Source organism: Anolis sagrei, chromosome 1 (genome assembly GCF_037176765.1).
Source record: "Anolis sagrei isolate rAnoSag1 chromosome 1, rAnoSag1.mat, whole genome shotgun sequence".
NCBI lineage: Eukaryota > Metazoa > Chordata > Lepidosauria > Squamata > Dactyloidae > Anolis > Anolis sagrei.
In genome coordinates, this window is record NC_090021.1 from 326,897,663 (window position 1) to 326,924,222 (window position 26,560).

Here is a 26,560-nt window from a genome sequence, read left to right on the forward strand (position 1 = left end):
AAAGCACTATCATACAAAACTATACAACACTATTAGCTTACCTTGCACAGAATTAAGAATCAGAAGGGTCCACAAAGTCCATTTAGTCTATCCCTCCTTCCATGCAGAAATACACATCTAAAAAAAACTCTCAAACTGTTTAAAGATCTCCAAAGAAAGTCTTTAAACCAACACTGACAATAATATTTTTTATATTTAGCTTAGGTGTATTTATTTATTTTGTGTCAAAAGCATTGCATACGTATAAAAAAAAGGAGCATAGAATCATAATTGGAAGTTGGAAGAGACCTCATGGGCCATCCAGTCCAACCCCCTGCCAAGAAGCAGGAATATTGCATGCAAATCACCCCTGACAGATGGCCATCCAGCTTCTGTTTAAAAGCTTCCAAATAAGGAGTCTCCACCACACTCTGGGGCAGAGAGTTCCACTGCTGAACGGCTCTGACAGTCAGGAAGTTCTTCCTCCTGTTCAAGCGGATAAATAATTTTTGGCCAAAACCAAGCAACAGCAATTGCATTGCCTGTAACGTTTAACAATTCTTCCTCTGTACATGAGGCAGAGCATTGTGGATAAGCATACAAGTGTGGAGTTGTTAGTTCTGCTCCACAGGTGCACAAGGTGGAGGATTCTTTTAGGTAGTTTTTAATGATTTTATTCTGCACATGTGGACCGCCCATTGTCACTGTGATTGTGTTATTGTAATTTTATATTGCTAATGTATTCATATGTTTTTATGTAATTATGATGTTGTTGGTTGTTGCTTGTGCTTTATTTTGCTGTAATTTTTTTGCTTGGGCTTGGCCTCATGTAAGCCGCCCCAAGTCCCCACTGGGGGAGATGGTAGTGGGGTATAAATATAGTATTATTAATTATTATTATTATTATTATTATTATTATTATTATTACTATTATTATTATTATTATTATTATTATTAGGTAGTGCCATTTTGCCAAATTGTATGTTCAGGGACTTCCAAGTTGCCCATTCGTGGTTTGCTCTTGGAGGCAGACCCTTGTGGGGGACCATCCGATTGAGATTTCCTGGTTTAGCTGCCCAGAGGGATACTCTTGCTGTTGCTGGAGTAAATATTAAGAGGAATGGTGGTTCTCATGAAGCTTTTCCTTGATTTGAGTCTACTGGGAGGAGGCTGATGGCCATGCAGAGGATGACTTTCATAGTATCCAACCTTATTTCTCTCACAGTTAGCAGCAACTTCCTGGGGGGAATACCAGTTAGCTTGTAGACTCTATCAACAGGTAAAGGTTTGAGACGTCCTGTGATTATTCTGCATGTTTCGTTCAGTGCTATGTTCATTTTCGCGTGGGCGGACTTGTGCCAAACAGGGCAGACATACTTGACAGTTGGATAATACAAGGCCAGGGCTGATGTTTTATTAATTTTGGGTCTGCACCTCATGCGGTGCCAGTGTTTCCGCAGGATGTTATTGCGTGCAGCTACTTTGTGCTTGGTGTTTATGCAGTGTTTCCTAAATGTTAGTGTATGATCTAAGGTAACACTGAGATATTTAGGAAGGTGTTGGCCTTCCTAATACTGTATTTAACTTCACCTAAGCTAAATGCATTACATTTAGCTTAGGTGAAGTTAAATACAGTATTGCCTCGTACTGTTCCATTTACTGCAGCTTTTTGCTAGAAGTACTTATTGAAACCCTTGATATTCATAGTTTAGAGAAAATCCATAAACAGATTATGTCTCATCTGCTGTACCGTTTTTGTCTCTTTCTACCAAATGTAACTTCAAAATTGTGTTGTTGGAAGAGATGTCAAGCAACCACACCAAGAGAGAGAGAGCAATCTTCCTTTCCCAAATTGTCTGTTTGGAAACTATTTAGGTGACTTTTTTCTTATTTACGTGCCTTAAATCCAAGTATATCACAGATTATTAATTGGTAAGATTATTCAGATGGGGTTTGCCATTGCCTTCTTCTGAGGCTGAGAGAGTGTAACTTGCCCAAGACCACTCAGTGAATTTCCATGGTTTATCGGGGATTGAAACCTTTGTTTACTGAATTTCTAGCCCAACATTCAAACTGCTACCTTGTTTGTACCTTTATCCAGGTATAAATAAATTTCAGATACAAGTTACAATCACAGAATCCACTGGATGGCAGCAGATTCCTAGAAATAATGCAGAACTTCAATTTCCACTCTTAGCCCTCTTTTGCTGTGAAGGCAGGCAACTATGGGGGATGGATTCAATGAGTTGTGCAGTGTCTTAAAGGTCCAAAATGTTAAAATCCAAAATAGTATCTGTAACTCTACCAGATTTCTTGAAAAGAGGTGTGTCTGTATGTATGTGAGTAACCACAAGTCTCCTGCCCAGATCTACAGGTGGGGAAGTGGAGTGTATGTCCAGGGTGGGAGAAAGAAAGAACCCTTGTCTGTTTGGGTGCTAAATAAGTAAATACAGTAATTACTACATAATGTTACTGTGTACTGAACCACTTTTTCTGTCAATTTGCTGTAAATTTTTGGTGCTTAATTTGTAAAATCATAACATAATTTGCTGTTTAATAGGTTTTTCCTTAATCCCTCCTTATTATCCAACATTTTCGCTTATCCAGCGTTCTGGTGGCCTGTTTATGTTGGGTAAGTGAGACTCTGCTGTATGTATATTTTACAGTTCAACAATGTATAGTTAAATACATTCCTCTGGGACAAGAGAAACATTAATTGTAGGAAGAAAAAATTATATGTTCTCTCATCTATGACCATTTACCATTATTTTTTCACACACACACATATACACAATTTTGTAAAAAAGCAAAAAAAATAATAATCATGAAATGCAATATTCAACAGTTTTATTTTTTTCCAGTCAAAATTACAACAGAAAGCAAATACCAAATTGAACTGTAATCCTAAAGCAAACATTATTTTCCTAGCTGGTTTGAATGAAAGTTAACTAAAGAGTTAGATGGAGTTCATTTCCCTGTTTTATTTCTCTCACTTGGATTTTTTCAAGCACAAGCTATATTATCAAAGCCAACCTAAAAACATTAAACGTAGTGAACTATAAATCTCCTTAAACCCATAAGAGGGTAATTGCTAGTACTCTATTAGATTGTTAGCCCCTCTGCTTGAAAGAAGAAAAAAGACCGCCCCTTCTGAGGCTGATGCCAACCCACTGTCCTTGAATCCTGACTTTGTTTACCTTGGGTTGTTGTAGGTTTTTTCGGGCTGTATGGCCATGGTTTAGAGGCATCTATGACCAGGGTGGGACAAAGGACTTTTGTCTGCTGGAGCTAGGTGTGAATTCCACAGATATATAAACCTTTTTCCTAGTTCCAACAGACCTCACTACCTCTGAGGATGCTTGCCATAGATGCAGGCAAAACGTCAGAAGAGAATGCCTCTAGACCATGGCCATACAGCCCGAAAAAACCTACAACAACCCAGTGATTCCGGCCATGAAAGCCTTCGACAATACATTTGTTTACCTTATTGGTTCCACTCCTCCAATTTCTACTTTTTGAGCCAAAACTTAAAGATCATGTTCCTGTGTAAGTTCCTCCATGCAATCAGTAGTATTATATGACCCAAATGTATAATTGTGGGGAGGAACCAAGCCATGGAAGGCTTCCTCGAGCTACAACTATCACAATCCTTCAGTCAACATCGTATTTCTGGTTGAGAAAATCTCCTTACTGAGTTGTTGTAGGTTTTTCGGGCTGCATGGTCATGTTCTAGAAGCATTCACTCCTGACGTTTTGCCTGCATCTATGGCAGGCATCCTCAGAGGTAGCGAGGATGCCTGCCACAGATGTAGGTGAAACATCAGGAGAGAATGCTTCTGGAACATAGCCATATAGCCCGGAAAACCTACAATAATCCAGTGATTCCAGCCATAAAAGCCTTCGACAACACAATCTCCTTGCTGTAGGCCAAGAAAGGACATTTCCCAAGAAACTTATGAATGAGTGGAGGAAGAGTTATTTTTTTGGGACTACAACTCCCAGAATCTTCTAGCCAACATGAACAGTAGATGGGGAAAACCCAAAATTCCAGAAACAGCACTCCCAAAAGTAGCCACTATCTTGCCCCTTCAGACATCTGCCTGACACTTACACACATCAAAAGCTGAACGTTGCAATAACAAGGCTAATGTTCAGAACCCTTATGTATTTGAGGACTTCCAGTTCTAAGATGCCCAAGACAGAACAAAATGATAAGGGATTATGGGAGATGCCATTCATAACGTCTGCAGAACTAAAGTTCTCCTCTCCATCAATACTATACAGCTAACATGTGAACAGTATTATTCAGAAATCAATTAAGGCACATATAGAGAGAACAGAGAACTGCATTTTTTCAATGGTACTCTTATAGATAAGTTGCTTCTTGGAACAATTTAAATCTCACATACATCAACAAGCAGTCAAACAAGACTTATTTCCAGTAAAGTGGGCATAAGAACCTCATGCATTCAACAAAACCAGGTTATGCAACTGGTACAGACAACTGTTCGTTCCTCTTGCACCCCGCAGGTCTGACTGGTCAATGAGAAGGCTTGGCTTCAGCTAATGGGGGGAAAAAATTAGTTTGAAATTATCAAACTTGAGAGCAGTATCATAAGAAATCCTTGCCTTTTCCATGCCTTAATCACTTCCAGATTGGACTACTGTAATGCACTCTACGTGGGGCTGCCCTTGAAAACGGCCCAGAAATTTCAATTGGTCCAACGGGCGGCGGCCTGGTTGTTAACTGGTGCTCCTTACAGAGAGAGGTCAACCCTCCTGTTTAAGGAGCTCCACTGGCTGCCATTCATTTTCCGGTCCCAATTCAAGGTGCAGGTGCTTACCTACAAAGCCCTAAATGGTTTGGGATCCACCTACCTACGTGACCACATCTCTGTGTACGAACCCACACGATCTCTTCATTCATCTGGAGAGGCCCTGCTCACGATCCCACCTGCATCGCAAGCGCGATTGGTGGGGATGAGGGATAGGGCTTTCTCGGTGGTGGCTCCTCGACTCTGGAATTCTCTCCCTAAGGACATCAGGCAGGCCCCATCACTAGCAATCTTTAGGAGGAGCTTGAAAACGTGGTTGTTCCAGTGTGCCTTTCCAGAATAAGGAATCTCCTAGCACTATGTCCCAGCGCACTTTATCAGAGATTCGGGATATCTGCATGCCCATCCCCCTCCAAACACCCCACCTTGTCATGCCCAGCACTTTTAATTTTAATTGTTACAATTGGCCTGGCCATTGTTTTTAATTGCGTCATTGGGTGTTGTTAATTGTTATTGCTTTGTTTTTTGAGTTATTGTGTTGTTGTTGCTGCTGTTTTATTGTTGTATTTGGGCTCGGCCTCTTGTAAGCCACACCGAGTCCTTCGGGAGATGGTAGCAGGGTACAAATAAAGGATTATTATTATTATTATTATTATTATTATTATTATTGGTGAGTTCTGGGTGGGAGCGGACAACTAGTTGGACTACAATCCCACAGTCCTTTGCCACTGCTATTGATGGCTATGGGTGATAGGAAATACAATTCCGTAACAACTGGAAGGCCGCAACTCCCTAACACTGAACTAATATATAGCTGGAGTTACACTTGAATGCAGCCATATTCTAGTTTTTATAAGGTAATGTGGTAGAATATTTCAGAATTACACAATGATGGCGAGCCAGAGCTAGATGCATTACATCTGCAGGGTATTTTAAGGACTCTGCTACTTTTGCCTGTTTAATTTAATCTGGCCATATTCTCCCAAGATTTAAAACGACAGAGGCAGAGGATGAGAGTTCAATCCTACCTGATTCCATTCATATACGTTTGCATGCCACTTGGGAGGAATCACATTGCGAGGTTTTGATTTGCAGATCAAGCTAGAGAAAAACAAAGGAAGTGAGTAATTTATGAGGACTGATTTTTTTAAATTTAAAATTCATTATATTCCTTGAGGACTATTTACTTTTTAACATCATTAATATTTAACTTTATTTTAATGTATATTTTTGTATATTTTTCAGGTTTTAAATCTCATTTGGTTTTAGTGTAAGCTGCTTTGAGTACCTTCTGTAGAGAGAGAATGCATGGTGCAAATAAACATCATCATCATCATTTGAAACAGAACAAGATGAGTCCACAGCAGACAAGATCACTCTGCTGGTTGTTGTATTGGATCACACGTCAGACACTTCCCAAGTGTCGAGGACTGTGTATTATTATTAATTATTTACAGTATTTATATTCTGCCCTTCTCACCCGGAAGGGGACTCGGAGCAGATCACAGAACACATATATGGCATACATTCAATGCCGATTATACAATGACAAGACAGACAACACACACACACACACACATATATATATATATAGACTTTTCCCATCTTTCGGCACCTTGGAGGTTGTTGTTGTGATAGAATCTGCTGGCAGTGATAGTAACACTAGTTGTATTAGGAGAGGCAGGAAAACTACTCGCAAGCAAGACTATGATGAAGAGCAACAAAGGAAAAGAATCCAAGAGATACTTAGTGAGCCAACAGATGAGGATTCTTTTGAAGGTTTTGATGCAAATGATATGGATGATGGGATATCAGATTCTGGGTCTGATGGGATGGATTGGACAAAGGTTCAAGAGATTCGAGATATTGGTGCTGAACCCACAAGCAGTGGCACGTTTGAAGGTTGGAGTAGTGAAGACATGGATGGGTCTTGGGGAACTTCAGGATTAGACCAGAGATGGACTACTTGGAGGAGTGGTGGAAGAGGCATAGCTGGGGATGGGTTGGGCCGAACTAGGGGCAACTCCAGTTCGGATGAGGAGCTGCAACAAGATGCAGCTGGGACAAGGGTGTTGGCTGAATCAAGTTCTGACGAGGACTTGTAGATAAAATGGGAGTGTTTGCAATTGTAACCTTGCAATCGGCAAGGAGTCTTGTTGGGCGCTTTCTGGATCTTTGTGTTTACAGAAGACAGGTCTGGAAGAAGATTTTGGGACATAAGTTATGCTCTGGGTTTAAGCAGCAAAGGGGGCTGGAACTGTGTGGGTTTTTGCTGGACTGCACTGTTTTGATGTTTGCATTAGCTGCCATATTGCCCCGCGGCTTTGGCTCCTTGTGCTTATCCATCGGATTGGGATCTGACCTTGCAGCTGTTCGTTTCCCTTTGGACTGGACCGGACTGGACTTCAACCACTGTCGTTACTCTCTCTCTTCCACATCTGCGGCTGAGCTTCTGGAGCTGGCGTTATCAACCTTCCTGAATTCCTGCATACCAGCCTTGGAGTCAGCGTGCTGTTCCTGCTGTGTTTGAGGCTCAGGTTACATTTTATAAGCCTTGAAAGGCTGCTACTCATTAGTGTGGCAACAAACTTACTTCTACTGTTTATTTTGCTTCTGCTGTTTGATGGAACAAGTTTGAGCTGCATTTAAGCATTTTGAGTTTAATCCGAGTTATATCTCTGATTAATCCAGGTTATATTCTGTTTGGGGTTTTGTGGGTTCTTTTGCCTGTTTGGGCTTTTTCACACTGAAAACTAAGTGTTTTTTGCCCTGTGGTTTTGTTTTGGGCTGTTTTGTGTTTGTTTGAACAATAAACTATACTTCTTTAATTGGCTGGCGTCTGACCTTGACAGTTGTGCTCAGTTATGGCCAGTAATAATAATAATAATAATAATAATAATAATAATATAATTTATTTATTTATTTCGCTTATATACTGCAATTCTCAGCCAAAGGGCGACTTAATATTATTATCCTTATTAAATACATAACAAGATTAGTACACAGCAAACAAGATCACTCTAAGACTTGCATTTGATCACACGTTGGACACTTCCCAAGTGTCTAGGGAATAATACATGCAGATCAAAGTAGGTGGCCTTTTGCAGCTGATCAATGGTAATTTTGTCTGCGCTGATTGTTTTTAAGTGCAGGCCAAGGTCTTTAGACATTGCACCCAGTGTGCCGATCACCACTGAGACCTCCTTGACTGCATTGTGCCAGAGTCTTTGCAGTTGTATCCTCATATTGTGTAAGTTTTTCCAGTTACTTCTTGTCAATCCTGCTGTCGCTTATTATTATTGACACAAAAACGCAGTATGTCACAGCAAATGAGATATATATGCTGGAATTCATATCACAAAATCACAAGTTGAACATTTCCCAAGCATCTAGTACGGTGCGATGTATTTTCGAATGATGAGCGCAGATCCAAGTAAGGCGGCCTTTTGCAGCTGATTGTTGTTGTTGTTATTTGAAAGCCAGTGTAGTATAGTAGTTTGAGTACTGGATTATGACTCTGGAAATCAGTGTTTTAATCCCTGCTCAACCATGGAGGCCCACTGGGTGACCTTGGGTGATTTCTGAATCTGTGATTTGCTTATTCACTGGAGTTTAGTTGTCATAACAAATTGCTCTGAACACAGAATTGAGTGGTTCCCCTTTGTTTTAAAAAAGCAAGCTCCAACAGCCATTCCCCGCAAAGCAGTTTCAGAAGATGGAGGACCTTCTCACCAATGGAGAACCTTCTCACAGCAACACCAGAGGCACCCCAAGTGGCCAGCTACTGGTCAAAGGACATCTAGCACAATGCCAAGTTTTTAAACATTGTTTGTGTTTTAAATACATTTTAACTGTACGCTCAATTTGCTTCTAACACGATAAATAAATAAATACGTTTCAGAAGACAACGATTGTCTGTACATTAGTGTCCAGCGAGAGAGAAGGGGTGTAACTTTTCCCCATCCCTATGCTGTGATCCAAAACACTTCAGTCTTTCCAATGGACACCTGTAGATATATTGCATCCAATGCAGAGTTTGGGAAATATTTCTTGCTGTTTTGGGTACTACAAGTTCTAGCATTGAGAAGTTCTCCAAAACAGGCCCGTTTCTCAGATAACTCAGTTCAAATGTGTTGGAGACATTCTCCAAAGACATGGATGCCACGCCCAGCCTGGTTCTGCTCTCTATGCTGCTAATAATCATGTGAGAAAGAACACTTCATGCCTCTACAACTAGCCTCTACAACTAAGAGTGTATCTCCACTGTAGAATTAATGCCATTTGAACCATTTTAATTGCCATGATTCAAAGCTATAGAATCCTGGGAGTTGTCGTTTTATAATGTATACTATTTAGCTTTCTTGGAGTCCTTGTGGACAGCAAGTTGAACATGAGCCAACAGTGTGATGTGGCGGCAAAAAAAGCCAATGGGATTTTGGCCTGCATCAATAGGAGCATAGTGTCTAGATCTAGGGAAGTAATGCTACCCCTCTATTCTGCCTTGGTTAGACCACACCTGGAATATTGTGTCCAATTCTGGGCACCACAATTGAAGAGAGATATTGACAAGGTGGAATGTGCCCAGAGGAGGGCGACTAAAATGATCAAGGATCTGGAGAACAAGCCCTATAAAGAGCGGCTTAAAGAGCTGGGCATGTTTAGCCTGAAGAAGAGAAGGCTGAGAGGAGATATGATAGCCATGTATAAATATGGGAAAGGAAGTCACAGGGAGGAGGGAACAAGCTTGTTTTCTGCTTCCCTGGAGACTAGGACGCGGAACAATGGATTCAAACTACAAGAAAGGAGATTCCATCTGAACATGAGGAAGAACTTCCTGACTATGAGAGCCGTTCAACAGTGGAACTCTCCGTGTGGTGGAGGCTCCTTCTTTGGAAGCTTTTAAGCAGAGGCTAGATGGCCATCTGTCAGGGGTGCTTTGAATGCAATATTCCTCCTTTTAGACAGGGAGCTGGACGGGATGGCCCATGAGGTCTCTTCCAACTCTATGATTCTATGATTCTCTGCCAAATAGCATCCCTGACAGATGGCCACCAAGCCTCTGCTTAAAAACCTCCAGAGAAGGAGACTCCATCACTCTCCAAAGCAGTATGTTCCACTGCTAAACAGCTCTTATCATCAGGAAGTCCGATCTAATGTTTAGGTGGAATCCCCATTCCTGCAATGTGGATCCATTGCTCTGTGTTCTAGTCTCTAGAGAAGCAGAGAAAACACCTGCTTTCTTTTCAAATATTTAAAAATGGCTATCATATCCACCTCAGCTCTCTTTTCTGCAAGCTAAACATACCCAGCTCCCTCATAGAGATTTGTGATTTCCAAAACTTTAATAATTTTGGTCTCCTTTCTCTGGACACATTAAAGACTGTCAATAACCTTCTTGACTTGTTGTCATAGAATCATAGAATCATAGAATCAAAGAGTTGGAAGAGACCTCATGGGCCATCCAGTCCAACCCCCTGCCAAGAAGCAGGAATATTGCATTCAAATCACCCCTGACAGATGGCCATCCAGCCTCTGCTTAAAAGCTTCCAAAGAAGGAGCCTCCACCACACTCCGGGGCAGAGAGTTCCACTGCTGAACGGCTCTCACAGTCAGGAAGTTCTTCCTCGTGTTCAGATGGAATCTCCTCTCTTGTAGTTTGAAGCCATTGTTCCGCATCCTAGTCTCCAAGGAAGCAGAAAACAAGCTTGCTCCCTCCTCCCTGTGGCTTCCTCTCACATATTTATACATGGCTATCATATCTCCTCTCAGCCTTCTCTTCTTCAGGCTAAACATGCCCAGTTCCCTAAGCCGCTCCTCATAGGGCTTGTTCTCCAGACCCTTGATCATTTTAGTCGCCCTCCTCTGGACACAACTCTTTGATTCTATGATTCTATGATTCTATGATTCTATTACTGTTGCTATAACAATGCTTTTGATTTATTTAAGCATTTTGTGGCTATGTTTCATCATAACTGTTTCCAGAATTGGTTTCCAGTCAGCTCTCTCTTGAATTGTGGTGCCCAGAATTGGACACAATATTCCAGATGTGGTCTAACCAAAGCAGAATAGAGGGGTAGCATTACTTCCTTAGATCTAGACACTATGCTCCTATTGATGCAGGCCAAAATCCCATTGGCTTTTTTTGCCGCCACATCACATTGTTGGCTCATGTTTAACTTGTTGTCCACGAGGACTCCAAGATCTTTGTCACACGTACTGCTCTCGAGCCAGGCATTGTCCCCCATTCTGTATCTTTGCATTTCATTTTTTCTGCCAAAGTGGAGTATCTTGCATTTGTCACTGTTGAACTTCATTTTGTTAGTTTTGGCCCATCTCTCTAATCTGTCAAGATCGTTTTGAATTCTGCTCCTGTCCTCTGGACTATTGGCTATCCCTCCCAATTTGGTGTCGTCTGCAAACTTGATGATCATGCCTTCTAGCCCTTCATCTAAGTCATTAATAAAGATGTTGAACAGGACCGGGCCCAGGACGGAACCCTGCGGCACTCCACTTGTCACTTCTTTCCAAGATGAAGAGGAAGCATTAGTGAGCACTCTCTGTGTTCGTCCACTTAACCAATTACAGATCCACCTCACCGTAGTTTTGCCTAGCCCACATTGGACTAGTTTCCTTGCCAGAACCGGACAGAGGGTTTTTCCAGGTGAGGTCTGACCAAAGCAGAATAGAGTAGAACTATGACTCCCCTTGATCTAGATATCATACTCTTATTGACGCAGTCTAGGATTGTGGTGGCTTTTTAGCTGGCGCATGACACACTTGACTCATGTTCAGCTTGTGGTCTACTAAGACTCCTAAATCCCTTTCATGTCTACTGTTTTCAAGCCAAGTGTCAGCCATCCTATATCTGCGCATTTCATTCTTAATGCCAAAGTGCAGTACCATACATTTCTTCCTGTTGAAATTTGTTTTGTTAAGTTTTGGTTCTGTTATCTTTAATGCTGATTAATTTGCTATGATTCAATGTGGAGAGAGGACATCTCTCTCTCTCTCTCTGTTTCTCTTTTTCTGTCTCTATCTCTATCTCATACTCTTTCTCATAAACATACACACAAAATAATGGCAGCCCTAAAAGAACCTAAAAGTATCATTATGTATTCAGGGCAATTCATGCATCTACAATTCATGCAAGTTAATTGTATTTACCATGTGTCATCACTGCTTAAGAAGGAACCGTGTATTTGAATAACATGTCTAGACAGAATGAATTAAAATACATCACTGCCGTACTTTGCACGGCTCTGGAAGACAAGAGTTGGCAGGCAGGGAGTCTGTGGTAATCGCGTTGTCACACATGACAAAAGCTTCTAAAAATAGCTAGGATTATCTCAATAGATGAGCACCGGAGCATACATGCATGTACAATCCAACGTTAACACTGAGATGAATTTACATTATGATGTTTTAAATGTTTGTCCTGTCAAATAGTTCTGAATAAATGAGTCCAGTCAGTGTTGGATTATTGGGGGAGATGGCATAGTAGACCTGTCCTTATCCCATTAGCTACTGTCTTAATGTTATTGGATGAATGGCATTGGCTACACTTGCGGGATAACTGGAAGCTACTATGGAAGGCTAGCTGACTCGCATTGGACCCCTAGGAAACCTTACTCATCACATATTACACCCCATTACAACAACCCCAAATATCTTCACAGGACATGGGACACATTTTCACTATATTTTTGGACCCAGGAGAAGCCTTTTTTAACAAAAGGAAATGATCAGAAGTCACTTCCTTTTCATATCCTAAATGCATGGGGTCATGGGACCACTGTGAGAGCAGTACTGGTGGGATTGGGCAGGGGAGTTGATTCTGTCATTTAGGAGTTGTAGTTGCTGGGATTTATAGTTAGCCTATAATCAAAGAGCATTCCGAACTCCACCAAAGATGTAATTGAACCAAACTTGGCACACAGAACTCCCATGACCAACAGAAAATACTGGAACGGTTTGGTGGACAATGACCTTGGGTTTTGGAGTTGTAGTTCACCTAAATACAGAGAGCACTGTGTACTCAAACAATGATAGATCTGAATCAAACTTGGCACAAATGCTCAATATGCCCACATCTGAACACTGGTGGAGTTTAGACCTTGACATTTGGGAGTCGTGGTTGCTGGGATTTATAGTTCACCTACAATTAAAGAGAATTCTGAGCCCCACCAGCGATAGAATTGGGCCAAACTTTCCACACAGAGCTCCCATGACCAACAGAAAATACTGTGTTTTCTGATGGTCTTTGGCGACCCCTCTTACACCCCCTCATGACCCCCCAGGGGTCCTGACCCCTGATCTAAGCTCTCCTTTTCCCACTTGAACTAACCTTTGTGAATGGGGTGGATTGATACACTCAAGCTCATGGATCTATTTCCATTTCAAGGAGAACCAAAGCAATCAGGAGATTGAAGTGCCTTTTTCATAAGACCATTGATGGTGTATTTCTGCATGGCAGGGGGATAGACTGGGTGGCCATTGTGGCCTCTTCCAACTCTTATCATTCTGTGAGTCTATAAAATCTAGAACAATTGTGTTTCAGAGGTAAAGAGGACACTAGGCACATCTTGGGCTTGAATAAGTATACCTAGATATACAAGAGTTGAAGGGTGGCAGCAGAATCCATTTTTCACGTCTGCAGAAATGCCTATGGATGCTGAAGCTGGGGAATGGGGAATAATGATATTCACCACCACAGCTCTGGACAGAAGTTTTTTATTTTGTTTTGCCTAGAAAGTTGTGGTCATTATAGGGGGAATTATGTGGAAAGACGCCAGCTGAACGGAAAATGAAATTCCAATGCAAGTTGCCTCCACCTTACCATTTTGGCCCACAGGGGTAGGATGATAATACTTATTAAAGTTGATCACATTGGGATAAAAGACCTTATGGGTGGATTAACTCAGCCTAGTGACCTATAGAGACCCCATGAATTTTGTAGGATTTCCTCAGGATTTTTGCAGGATTTTCACTTTTATTATGTGTATAGATGTTCATAAATAGGCTTAGGCAACCAGTGGGATAAAAATAGAGTACATAAAATTCATAGGATCGCCACAAATCAAAGATGGCTTGACAGTGAAAGGAATGACAGTGAAAGGAATAAAGGAATAACAACAAGCGGGTGGAGTAAGATTCAGGTTCAGTGTAGGAAGGCAATCATAAGCCATTCTTTTATGTTTACCAATTATTTTAGGTTTAACACCCAACTAGGGCTATAGATTTGGTAGTAAGATTTTTATCACAACACAGGTGAAGGGAATAGCCCAACTATCAGATGACATACAGATAAACTTAAATTAAAATGACAACAATTTTAACAAAAGAGAGGATAATAAATAATTTACCCTAGCAGCTTTTCTCGCGCAGCCTGCTGTAACTGGGAAATTCTCACTTGACCAAAATGCAGCAGGCCGTTTGGACCGTCGCTGACTAATTTGTTAATGGCCATTCTTAGAATATTTATCTGTGAAAAAAAATAATTTGTTCAATGGCACAGACACTCATTTTATTTTTAAAATTAGTAAAAATACAATGTACGAGTTACTAATCTAATGTCAAATAATCCATCTGATTAAATGCAAAAAGAGTAAATTAATTGATTTAGCCATGATATAAGAAAACTTCTTACTACACTCAGCTTTCCACATTTGTTGGAGGGTGGGTACAAGACCACCATAAAAATTAAGAACATGAATAAAGGAATTGCAATTTTTTTCCATGAGTTAAATTCCACTGCAAACTGGATACACAGAATCACATTTGAAGGTGTTATCTCTAGAAAACTCAAGATCCTCCAGCATTAATGGAGGAACGGTCCTGGCCCAACTTACCTGTCTGGACGTATCTCCCTTTACGAACCACTGAGGAATTTAAGATCATCTGGGGAGGCCCTGCTCTCGGTCCCGCCTTCGTCACAAGCACATTTGGTGGGGATGAGAGACAGGGCCTTCTCAGTGGTGGCCCCTTGGCTATGGAATGCCCTCCCTAGGGAGATCAAATCTGCTCCCTCCCTTTTGATGTTTTGGAGGCAAGTTAAAAAGTGGCTATTCGAGCAAGCATTTACAAATGCAGAGTAGCTAATATAGGAAATCGAATGACTTGACAATGGAACTGGACAATGCTTGAGAATAATGAGACGCTGATGATGTTGTTTTTATTGCTTTTGTGATGTCTTATACTGTTTAAAGTTTTTTTTATCTATATTATGTTTTATGTATACTGATTTGTTGGAAACCACCTTGAGTCGCCAATTGGCTGAGAAACGCGGTATACAAATACAGTAAATAAATAATAAATAAATAAGCTGACCACAGAGTAACACTAGAGGACGTAGAAATTCCTACAGAGAACATTTTTAACCAAGTGGGTGAATAATCTGCAAAAGTCAAAATTGCAAAAGAGTAAAAGAGAAAGTGGTAAATTTATTTATTTATTTATTTAAAACATTTATATTCCGCCCTTCTTACCCAGAAGGGGACTCAGGGCGGAGCACAGCATTTATACGGCAAACATACATAAACATTAAAAACATTTATCTCAATATTAAAATACACTGTTTAAAACTGTCTTGGTCATCTGCATCAAATTTAAATGTGGAGGGATGACTCTAAAGCCAGATTCAGTTCCAAGAAATTAAGGGTCATACATCAAAAGGCATTCCAATTATTTGCTCGTCTAAAATCTGAAGCAGTCATGCATGTTTTACCTGAGTCATGTCTTCTGTGTCAATCTCCACATCGAATGACAGCTCCATGTCATGGTCCTGGAAGACGGGGGTCCCCAGAGAACGATTCCATCCCAAACCACAAAGGACACCGGTATACCTTGTTTGTTTTTCATCCGTTCTAAAGAGTCCCAGAATGTGTAAGGAAAAAGAACAGTGATTTCTGATGGCATCGCCAGACACTGACTCTATACAAACAACAGTGCCTTGGATCCAAAGTGAGTTCAGAGGGCAGCAGAAAAGATCAGCGAAAATTGCTTCTTCCCCCTATATAGGGAGGGGCACTTACCTTATCTACTCGAATATAAGCTAACCCAAATATATGCCGAGGCACCTAATTTTATGACAAAAAACTGAGGAAACTTATTGACTCAAGTATAAGTCAAGGGTGGGAAATGCAGCAGCTACTGGTTTTATATTATATATCAATGCTTTTAAATGTTTTATGCTGTTGTTGGGCATTGAATTGTTGCCTCTGTTAACCACCCTAAGTCACCTGTGGGCTGAGAGGGGCGGTATACAAATATATTAAATAAATAAATACTAGTAAATTTAAAAATAAAAATAGATATAAATAAAATTACATTAATTGAGGCATCCGTAGGTTAAATGTTTTTGAAGATTTACATAAAACTAATTTAAGACAAGACTATCCAACTCTGATCAAACCATTATTCTAACCTTCCACAGTGTAAATGTGGTTACATATCCTTCCAATAATAATAGATGAAAATAATCAATGTAATAAAAATAATAGAGTAAAATGGAAATGTAAAAATAACAGTAATAATAGAGTAAAATAATAAATGCAATACTAATAATAGAGTAAAATAATGTAAATTTAATAATAATAATAATAATAATAATAGAGTAAAATAATAAATATAATACTAATAATAGAGTAAAATAAATGTACTAACAATAATAAATAGAGTAAAATAATAAAGGTTATAAATAGAGAAAAATAATAAATGTAATAAAAATAATAGAGTAAAATAATGTAAATTTAATAATAATAATAATAATAATAATAATAAATAGAGTAGAATAATAAATGTAATAAGAATACAACAGAGTAAAATAATAAATAAACTTGACTCGAGCATAAGCCGAAGGGGGCTTTTTCAAACTAAAAAAGGTTTGAAAAAACTCAGCTTATAATCAAGTATATATGGTATTTCATTAATTAACATATTGAAATAATTGTATCTCAAGGAGCTGTATTATATCAGAGATGCACTGAATACTGCTGAATAAAAAAGATCAACTTCAGTAAGTAAGTCAACTTCAGGGGGGAGGATACAGCACACTGAGTTGATTGAGAGAGAAAATAGCGCATGATCACAAAAACAGTCTTTTAATGATTTTGTGGATTTTGCGTTGACTTTTTGGTCAAAAAGGTGGGTATCAAAAAGCTGTATATAGGGACATGAAATGGGAAAACTGCAGAAGCAATGCTTCATATTCTGTTTAGGAGAGGATAAAGCAGCATAAGGCATTTTGTTAAAATTGACTGCAACTGTTAACAAAGCGAGCCCTTACCTGAGCTCTATAACTGGAGCAAAGAGCATGGCAAGCAGTGCTGGGAGGCCTGGGATGTGCGGCATAAGAGACGTCTCCCTCAGTAACATTGTGGTCCCTGTTGTCATTTTAAAAAATACATTCTGACTTTTACAAAATGCAGACTTTCGTAGAACAGAAGATGCAATGTTAAACAGAATTTTGTAATGGAGGCATAAGCCAATCATGTTAGAATAGTGCAGTAGTCACCTGATGCATTTATTGATACAGACGAAGCAACCAAGATCTGTTGGAATGAATTCTCAGGAGCATCAGCGACAACAACAGAGTTTACACTCTCTCTCATGACCAAAACGGTTCTAGGAAAGGACGGGAAAGAAGAATCATATTTTACAATTCATTGGGGCAAGTGTTTTTCTGAGAATTCCCTTCATAAAGGAGAAAAAAATTAAAGCAGCAATGTTTCTTTTACTAACAGGTCAAAATCACTCTATTAAAAACTATCACTGATGAAGAATTGAGTATCAGGTTAAGAAAAACTTGTCCCAAGGAGCCCTCTTCTCTGTTAGAAGTACACAAAATGGGTTGTGCTTGACCAGGCATGGGCAAACTTTCTAACTTGGGAGCCACATGATAGCACTCCCTGCTAGGAGAACTGGGAAGAAGGATGAAAAGGAGGAAGAGAAGGGTGGAAGGAGAAAGAGGGAAAGAGAGAGGGAGGGAGGGAGGGAGGGAGGGAGGGAGGGAGGGAGGGAAGGAAGGAAGGAAGGAAGGAAGGAAGGAAGGAAGGAAGGAAGGGGGAAGTAAGAAAAGACAATGGAAGGAAGGATGGAAGGGTAGAAGGGATGGATGGATGGATAAGAGGGAGGGAGGGAGGGAGGGAGGGAGGGAGGAAAAAGCAAAAGAAAAAAAGGGGGAAGATAAGAATGGGAGGAAAGAAGGACGGGATAAAGGAAAGAGAGGAGGAAGGAAGGAAGGAGAAAGATGGATAGAGGGAGGAAAGAGGGAAAGAAGGATGAAAAGGTGGAAGGGCAGGATGGAAGGAGAAAGAGGGAGGGGAGGGAGGAAGGCGAGGAAGACAAAAGGGAAGGGGAGGGAAGGACAAAAGGGTGGAAGGGAAGGATAGAAGGAAAGAGAGAAGGAAAGTAAGACGAAATTGATGGATGGATGGATGGAGAGAGAGGTAAGGAAGGGAGAGAGGGAGGTAAGAAGGAAGGAAAAAGAGGAAAGAAGAACAAAAGGGTGGAAGGAAAGGAGAAAGAGGAAGGGAAGGAGAAAGGAATAAAGGAAAGAGGGAAAAAAGGAAGGATAGGATGGTGAGCGAGAGGAGGACCTGAGAAAAGAGCCCAAGGGTCCGCATCCGGCCCCTGGGCCTGGGTTTGCCCATACCTATGCTTGACACACTGATACCAGTTTGAAACCACTTCAAATCCTTGGATTTCCAGTTCACTGAATGACTTACAATTTTCTGTAGTGAAAGAACCAAAGTTAGAAAAAGCAGGAATACCCCCTCCTATTTGGGAAGGAGCAACACATATTGTGTCTTTTTGTTTATCTTTCGTAGTGCCTATTTTGGTAGAATGCAGAGGTGAGCTTAAGCCAATGAAAGTAGAAGGTTTTATAATATAACCAAATATGGGAAACTTGACCTAGGCGAGAACTGTGACCTGAGATGTTTACAAGTAGATATAAAAAAAACCCTGGAACATGTTTTGTCTGCGCCCGGTGTCCACTTTGAGCTGAGTTCAGCTGATACTGTGTGCCTTCACAGTTGTGAATAAAGAAATCTGTCTTTTTGAGCTGTCTGAGACTGTTTTTTGGGTACGCCAGGATGAGCTGAGAACCCAGGGCAGTGACGGATGGTCTCAAGGGCAATAAATCTGCCACTTCAGTAGAAGGTTCCTAGTACATTTTCCAAACTACAGCACTAGAACTCTTTAGCCTGGAATCCTTCGTACCTCTCCAAATGTCATCTTATTATATGCCTTCAAGTTGCTTCCAACTTATGGCGACCTAGGGCAAACCTATCATGGAGTTTTCTTGGAAAGGTTTGTTCTGAGTTGTTTGTCTTTGCCCTCCTCTGAAGCCGAGAGAATGTAGCCCAGTAAGGATTCAAATTTTGATCTCCAAAATCATAGTTCAATACCCAGCCCATACTGCAGCTCAACCTCACCAAACCAGAAATCCCAGGTTCCCCACAGATTGAAACCATAGCAGTTTTTTTTTTTGTCATGTCAGGAGTGACTTGAGAAACTTGAGAAACTGCAAGTTGCTTCAGGTGTGAGAGAATTGGCTGTCTGCAAGGACGTTGCCCAGGGGACGCCCGGATGATTTGATGTTTTCATCATCCTTGTGGGAGGCTTCTCTCATTTCCCCGCATGAGGAGCTGGAGTTGATAGAGGGAGCTCAACCGCCTCTCCCCAGATTCGAACCCGCAACCTGTCGGGCTTCAGTCCTGCTGGCCCAGGGGTTTCACCCATTGCGCCACCATAGCAGTTAAAGTGGTATCAAACTATTACAAGTAAGCAAGTGCTGACTAACCCATAAGTGGAGATACAGAGAGCAATTTGATTGTGGAATGCCTTCTCCCAAAAGGCCAAACTGCCTCCTGTGATTTCATTTATTTATTTTATTTATTTCGTGTACTTCTACCCCGCCCTTCTCAACCCCCGAGGGGGGACTCAGGGCGGCTTACAAAAAGTTAGTTAGTTTAGTATAGAGTAAGGGTTTTGCCTTCCCCCATGTCTCCTGTATGACAGTTGGGAATGTATCTATTTCTTCTCTCCTCTCTGTTTCTGTTCTCATTCTGATTGGTTGTGTACTGCAAGCCCTTTTAAATCTTATTTCTGTTTCTTACATCGGTGTATGTGCTGTATGTGCTGTATGCTTTGACATCTCTCTCTGCATGTGTGTCAGGGACATGTAGTGATTGGTGTTTTTCCACTCTCTTTGAAACCTTAGATGAGATGGGTGTTAGAGTAGCTCATACCCAGTTCTTGATTACTAAGAAATGCAATTATTCCTTACTATTGTAAATAAACCTTTTGTGATTGTTAAGATTGGACTCTCCATGTTTGCCTCCTAAGCTGTGACTTCTTTACAGCCACATCACACGGCACTTCACGCTCTGCATACTCTGAACTGATGCTCAACTTTAAGTATCCTGTTTGATTTTTGGATGCTCTGCTGTATTTTAGAGTAGTGTTCCCTCACAGCATTTTGTGTGCTTTGCATTGGATTAGGTTGGGTTATTAGACAGTAAATATGGGTTTGATTTGAAATCTGACAGCCAAAGAATATGTCTCTAAGGAAATTCCACTATGTAAGGGGAAACAGGTAAATCATGGGAAATATATGTCTAGCTTGACAACATATATCTTTCATTGTTGCTCATGAAGAACCATCCTACCTGAACCTGGAGACTCTGGTCATACTGCTGAACTTCAAAATGTAAGGGTTGAAAGGGCCAATTAGTCTTGCCTTTATGGAGAAAAACAAGGTATCATCATTGTTATACTAGTGCATTCCATGTTCGCTGCACAGATGTAGTTGTAGTAAGTCATTTATAGGGATGCTGGACAATACTGAGCCCAGCAGAACCTCTACACCCCACTATTGACTTCTCTTGAGACTCATCAGAAGGAAAAGAGAAAGATCTGTTGCCCAAACCTTTGGCTTTTCATTCACACATCACTAGATTGTGTTTCAAGTAAACAGTGAGGTAGACCTTACATCTAAGGGGCACACAAAGTGTCAAGGAAAGGGGTGATTGAAGCAATGGGAAAATTTGGAAAGGGAACCAGTGGGGCAGTTCCATGTTGTCTCCTGCATATGTCATCAGTTGGGGACCCCTCCCCACAACACCAACTGCCGCTCTGGGCTAGAGTGAAGAGAGAGGGGGCCAGGGGACAGTTCCATCTTGTCTCCTGCATACGTCATCATTTGGGGACCCCTCCCCCCAACACCAACTGCCGCTCTGGGCTAGAGTGAAGAGAGAGGGGGCCAGGAGACAGTTCTATCTTGCTTTCGATGTCGAACGATGTTATTAACCAACATGATAAGAAAAACAGTATTTTATTCTTCAAGAACTCGACAACATGCTGCTCTGAAAGACTCTCAGGAGTGAAGCAGGAATAAAATTGTCACTTCTTTTAAGCTTACCTTACATTTTGGGGTCCCAAACCGATTGGCAGAGCAGCTCTCCAACAACATTTGAATGATGCGGTTTTCTTCTTTAGAGCTGCTCCGGATAAATGAAGATCCATTCTTCCTGTTTGCTTCTGGGTTTGAAAACACCAACTTGAGGTTTTCATTGCTTTGCTAAGAGAGAGAGAGAAAAGTGGGGGGGGGGGGGGTGAGATGGGGACCTTTATTGACAGGGAGGGGAAGGGGTGGCACATTTTGTTCCAGATGCACTCCACATTTTCAGAAAAAGAAAACACCTACCAAAATATGTCCCCCCCCCCCCCCCAAAAAAAAGATATGGTAGCTGGGATTTTCTTTTTCTCCCAGTACTGTAGAGTCTGCTAGATAAGAAAAGTAGATCCCACACTTACCTGTCCAAAAGTATTTGCTCCCATGGACCATCTCGGAGATTAATACTGTCCGGGGAGGCCCTGCTCTCAATCCCACCCCTTTCGCAGGCACGACTGGTGGGGACGAGAGATAGGGCCTTCTTGATGGTGGCCTCTCGGCTGTGGAACTCCCTCCCCTGAGAAATTAGATCAACCCCCTCCCTTCTGTCCTTCAGGAAGAAAGCTAAATCCTGGTTGTGAGACCAAGCGTTTACACAGTGATAGTGCAACAACTGATATCTCAGTGCAGTAACGAATATTTACAGATGACAATTGGAATGGCTCCTGATTTATGCTCCCAAATTATGTGATTTTAAATAACTGTTTTAATTGATATGTTTTCAAATGTATGTACGGCACTGAATTTTGCCTCTATTATGTTGAAAACTGCTTTGAGTCCCCTCAGGGGTGAAAAAAGCCATATAAAATTCAGATTATCTGTTTTGAATTGGATAATATGGCAGTGCAGACTCATATAATCTAGTTCAATGTGGATTATCTGCTTTGAAAATCTGGATTATATGGCAGTGTAGAAGGGAGCCAAGCCCTCCTTGCCCAATAGGGGACAATTAGTTTCACAAATGCTCTCTTGCATTGAATTTTGAGAAAAGCTTGCAATGTAACCAGTAGGTGGCCAAGGAAAGTCTGTAATTTGCACCTCCAGTTTCATCTATCAAGAAGGATTTTTTTAATGGCCAAAGCAAATAAGTCTTCCTAAAACAATCAAAATCTCTCCCAAAGTTGTTGAAACACTGAGAAATTCTGACACCATTCCCTGGGTGCCATCTGTTTAGAGTCAAATAATTTGCTCGGATATTGGTCTTTCCTCCCAAATACACTGCTGTTATTGAATTTAAGTGTTTTTCTGCCCACTGAAACAAAAAGTCTGATTCTCTCGCCAACAGTCTCAAGTGCAGACTTCCTTGTTTCAAAACATAAGCTTGAACTATCATATTTTCAGTCCAAACTTGTATATTGTATCCCTGAACCTTATGTAAAAAAATAGCAGTGCCAATCTCACAGCTTTATTACTAGGTAATTGTACTTTCTCTCTGAAACCAACCACCTGCCTTAAGCTGTCATAATCTAACAAACTACTCTACTCTGCTGCTGAGTATGCATGCCCAGTGTGGAACACATCTCACCACGCTAAAAAAGTGGATGTGGCTCTTAATGAGACATGCCGCATTATCACGGGGTGTCTGCGCCCTACACCACTGGAGAAATTACACTGCTTAGCTGGTATTGCACCACCTGACATCCGCCGGGAAGTAGTAGCCAATAGTGAAAGAACCAAGGCAGTGACATCTCCAACTCATCCCTTGTTTGGGTATCAGCCAGCACGTCAACGACTTAAATCAAGAAATAGTTTTCTAAGATCTAGAGAGACACTCACTGGAACACCTCAGCAAGCGAGAGTCCAAAACTGGCAGGCTCAAACCCAGAACCTCAACCAATGGCTGATGCCAAATGAGAAACTCCCTCCTGGGCACAGAGAAGACTGGGCAACTTGGAAGGCACTGAACAGACTGCGCCGCTCTGGCACCACGAGATGCAGAGCCAACCTTCAGAAATGGGGCTACAAAGTGGAATCCACAACATGTGGGTGTGGAGAAGAGCAAACCACTGACCACCTGCTGCAATACAACCTGAGTTCTGCCACATGCACAATGGAGGACCTTCTTGCAGCAACAGCAGAGGCACTCCAAGTGGCCAGATACTGGTCAAAGGACATTTAATAGAATACCAAGCTTGTAAAGTTTGTGTTTTGTCTGTCTGTCTGTTTGTTTATTTTGTTAAAAATGTAATACAACTGTCTGGTTGCTCCTGACACGACAAATAAATATCTAACAAACTGACTCTGTTGTCACTTTTTACTTAGTATACTATCACCAAGAGCCCCCTGATGGTGCAGCGGGTTAAATCGCTGAGCTGCTCAACTGAATTTCTCAAATATCATTGTTACTACTTTCCTGCACTTCATTCTCAACTTCCTTATAATAATTATTTCACTTATTACTGAGATAGTTTGAACAAATGTTTTCAAACAGTTTTGGCATGATATGCTCACTACGGAAACATTTCTGTGCTGCCTGCAAGACATTTCTACAACTTGAGGCATTCAGCTCTGGCCCTGGAGACACTAAGCATGCTCAGTCTGAGGAGGAAGACTGCTCCAAATCAGGCCTCCATGTCCTCTTATAACCACTTTTCTCAAATACCATTCTGAACTGAATGTCCCCTTAAGTCCCTTCTTCATCTTTTCAGAGCCCGCAGGCTGGTGGCTATCTGAGATATTCTTACATATTTCACTACATCCCCTGAGCTGCTGATATGTCTGATTTGCTCCTTCGTTATCTCGAATGCTAGCATCTATCAATGATAAACTGGAAGACACTGAGCATGTTCAGCTGGAGGCAAATTGCTCCCAAGCAGTCCACTACCTTAGAGCTGTAGTTTTCAAAATGGTGCTCGGAGCTGACAGGGACAAAAATTATTGCTTCTGCAATCTTGCTCTACACTTTGCAGCCAATGCCTTGGAGTTGCCTTTCTGTCCTTATTTTCTCCTTGTTATTTACATTTACTAACATCCTTGCCATATATGTTTGTCAGAGAAGGGCAAGAATTGCTGGTTGGTTAGGCAGAATAGAATAAAAACTGTTGGAGAAAAGCAAAGGTCTTAATGGCTGAACTGAAAAATATTCATGGGAAAAGATTCTGCTGGAGCTAGGTGTTAATTGAAACATTCACACCTAGCTCCAGCAGACAAGAGTCCTTTGTCCCACCCTGGTTGTTCCACAGATATATAAATCCCTTTTTCCTAGTTCCAACAGACCTCACTACCTCTGAGGATGCTTGCCATAGATGCAGGCGAAACATTAGGAGAGAATGCCTCTAGACCATGGCCATATAGCCCGAAAAAACCTACAACCCAGGGAGGTATTTAGTTATGGGGTTTTGATCAGAAAAAGGGGGAAGTTTACAAAGAAAGTTCTTCGGCAGGGAGATGGAGTGACAGCGTCCCCTCATGGCCGCAACTGAGCACAGCCTCCAATGATGCCGAAAGATGGGAAATCCTATATATAACTTTTCTGTTTTCTGTCTTGCCATTGCATAATTGGCACTGAATGTTTGCCATGTATGTATGGATTTATTTATTTATTTATTTACTGCATTTTAGCCCACCTTTCCCAGGCTTACGGCGACTCAAGGCGGCTCACAGAATTGGCAGAATTTGATGCCATAAATTCAGAAAAATACAGTTAAAAACATTTAACCTGACATTGTAAAAACCATATAACACCATTAACAGTGTAGTCCTGCTAAAATCATCCACCATCATCATCTAGCCCAGGGCTCCTCAAACTTTTTAAACAGAAGGCCAGGTCACAACCCCTCAAACTGTTGGAGGGCTGGATTGTAATTTGAAAAAAATGAATGAATTCCTATGGACACTGCACATTTCTTATTTGTAGTGCAAAAAACACGTTAAAACAATACAATAATTAAAGTGAAGAACAGTTTTAACAAATATAAGCTTATTAGTATTTCAATGGAAAGTGTGGGCCTGCTTTTGGCTGATGAGATAGGATTGTTGTTGTGTACTTTCAAGCCGTTTCAGACTTAAATTGACTCTGAGCGAGGGCCGGGTAAATAACCTTGGAGGGCCGTATCCAGCCCCCGGGCCTTAGTTTGAGGACCCCTGATCTAGCTATTCCGTGATCCTTCTTTCTATTTCATAATTATTTATTCTGCTGCATTTCTAAACGCTTGGTCAAAAAGCCATGTTTTTACTTTTTTTTTGAAAGTCAGGAGGCAGGGGGCCGATCTAATGTCCCTAGGAAGGGAGTTTCACAGTCGAAGGGCCACCACATCTCATCCCCACCATATGCGCTTACGAGGTAGGCAGGATTGAGAGCAGGGCCTCCCCAGACGATTTTAAGAGTCCTAGACAGTTCATAAGGAGAGATATGTTCGGACAGGTAAGCTGGGCCGGAACCTGTTCTGTGATCTACCCTGAGTACCCTTCGTTGTGAGAAGGGCGGAATATAAATAATGTAAATAAATAAATAAATCCTGCCATTCCAGTTAGAATGAAGAATGGTTAAGCCTAATCATAGTGGATTGGTCCTCCTTCACATATCAAGAATGAATTTAACTGCTGAAAAGTGAAAAGCATAAACTGAAAGAAGTTGGTTCACCACCCCCTCCCCAAATTGTTTTCAAAGCTCCAAGCTTGCTTCTACTCCATTTTCACAAATAGAGGACACAAACGTACAACTGATTCGTAGGAATCCTCTGCCAGCTCGGCATGACATTCTTGGATAAGTACGTCGCGAATGTTGACGATCTCCATTCTTTCAGAGTATCGAAGTACGTCGACATGCAAGATGCTGTGCACAATTGAGAAGACCTTCACTATGAGGGCACTGCCATTGACTAAAGCGGCAAACCTTTGACTTGCAGCAGAACTCCACTGCTCTCCGCAGATCAGGGAATGTGCTGAGGGTCGCATTCTGCGCACTTTGAATTCCAGAGCCTAAGCAGAAATAGAAGACATCAGAAGAGGCAGGCTGGAAAGTGAACACCTGAAGATCTTGAGATGTTTGATGTACCTGCCCACCCGCCTACTATTGCACCAACAGGCAATATGTTTAGAACAAACCCTACCTGGAAAGGAAGTTCTCGAAGATGACTCGGGATCTCCCGTAAGAGGTTCAAAGCCACTTTTGACCTGTTGCCATAATCAACATAGAAAATCTGCATGATAAAAACAACAGTGGTTTCAAGAGACTAATATTCTTTCAGGAGAATCAATGGGTAGCGTACAAATCCTGTAAAGTGACCACACGCAAATGGTTATAGAGAACCACTAAGATTTTCTGTAAGACAAGGAACATGCTCAAAAAGAGCATTTCTATCTATTAGAGCCAATGTTTGTATGAGAGATTATTTGGGACTACAACTTG

The 26,560-nt window shown here is 41.2% G+C and overlaps 1 protein-coding gene across 1 annotated transcript in view; it reads right to left on the reverse strand.

The window, feature by feature from the left end:
• Nucleotides 1-3,821: 3,821 nt before the first annotated feature.
• The window catches only part of TDRD9 (tudor domain containing 9), a 144,793-nt gene continuing 122,054 nt past the window's right edge, over nucleotides 3,822-26,560 (reverse strand). The window contains exons 27-36 of the mRNA XM_067463023.1: nucleotides 26,262-26,351; nucleotides 25,870-26,130; nucleotides 21,178-21,336; nucleotides 20,426-20,496; nucleotides 17,266-17,375; nucleotides 17,038-17,134; nucleotides 15,478-15,616; nucleotides 14,117-14,235; nucleotides 5,783-5,855; nucleotides 3,822-4,542 (exon numbers count right to left, since the gene is read on the reverse strand). Coding sequence (XP_067319124.1) covers nucleotides 4,441-4,542; nucleotides 5,783-5,855; nucleotides 14,117-14,235; nucleotides 15,478-15,616; nucleotides 17,038-17,134; nucleotides 17,266-17,375; nucleotides 20,426-20,496; nucleotides 21,178-21,336; nucleotides 25,870-26,130; nucleotides 26,262-26,351 — 1,221 coding nt within the window. The 3' untranslated portion in view covers nucleotides 3,822-4,440. The remainder of the gene's footprint in view (nucleotides 4,543-5,782; nucleotides 5,856-14,116; nucleotides 14,236-15,477; nucleotides 15,617-17,037; nucleotides 17,135-17,265; nucleotides 17,376-20,425; nucleotides 20,497-21,177; nucleotides 21,337-25,869; nucleotides 26,131-26,261; nucleotides 26,352-26,560) is intronic.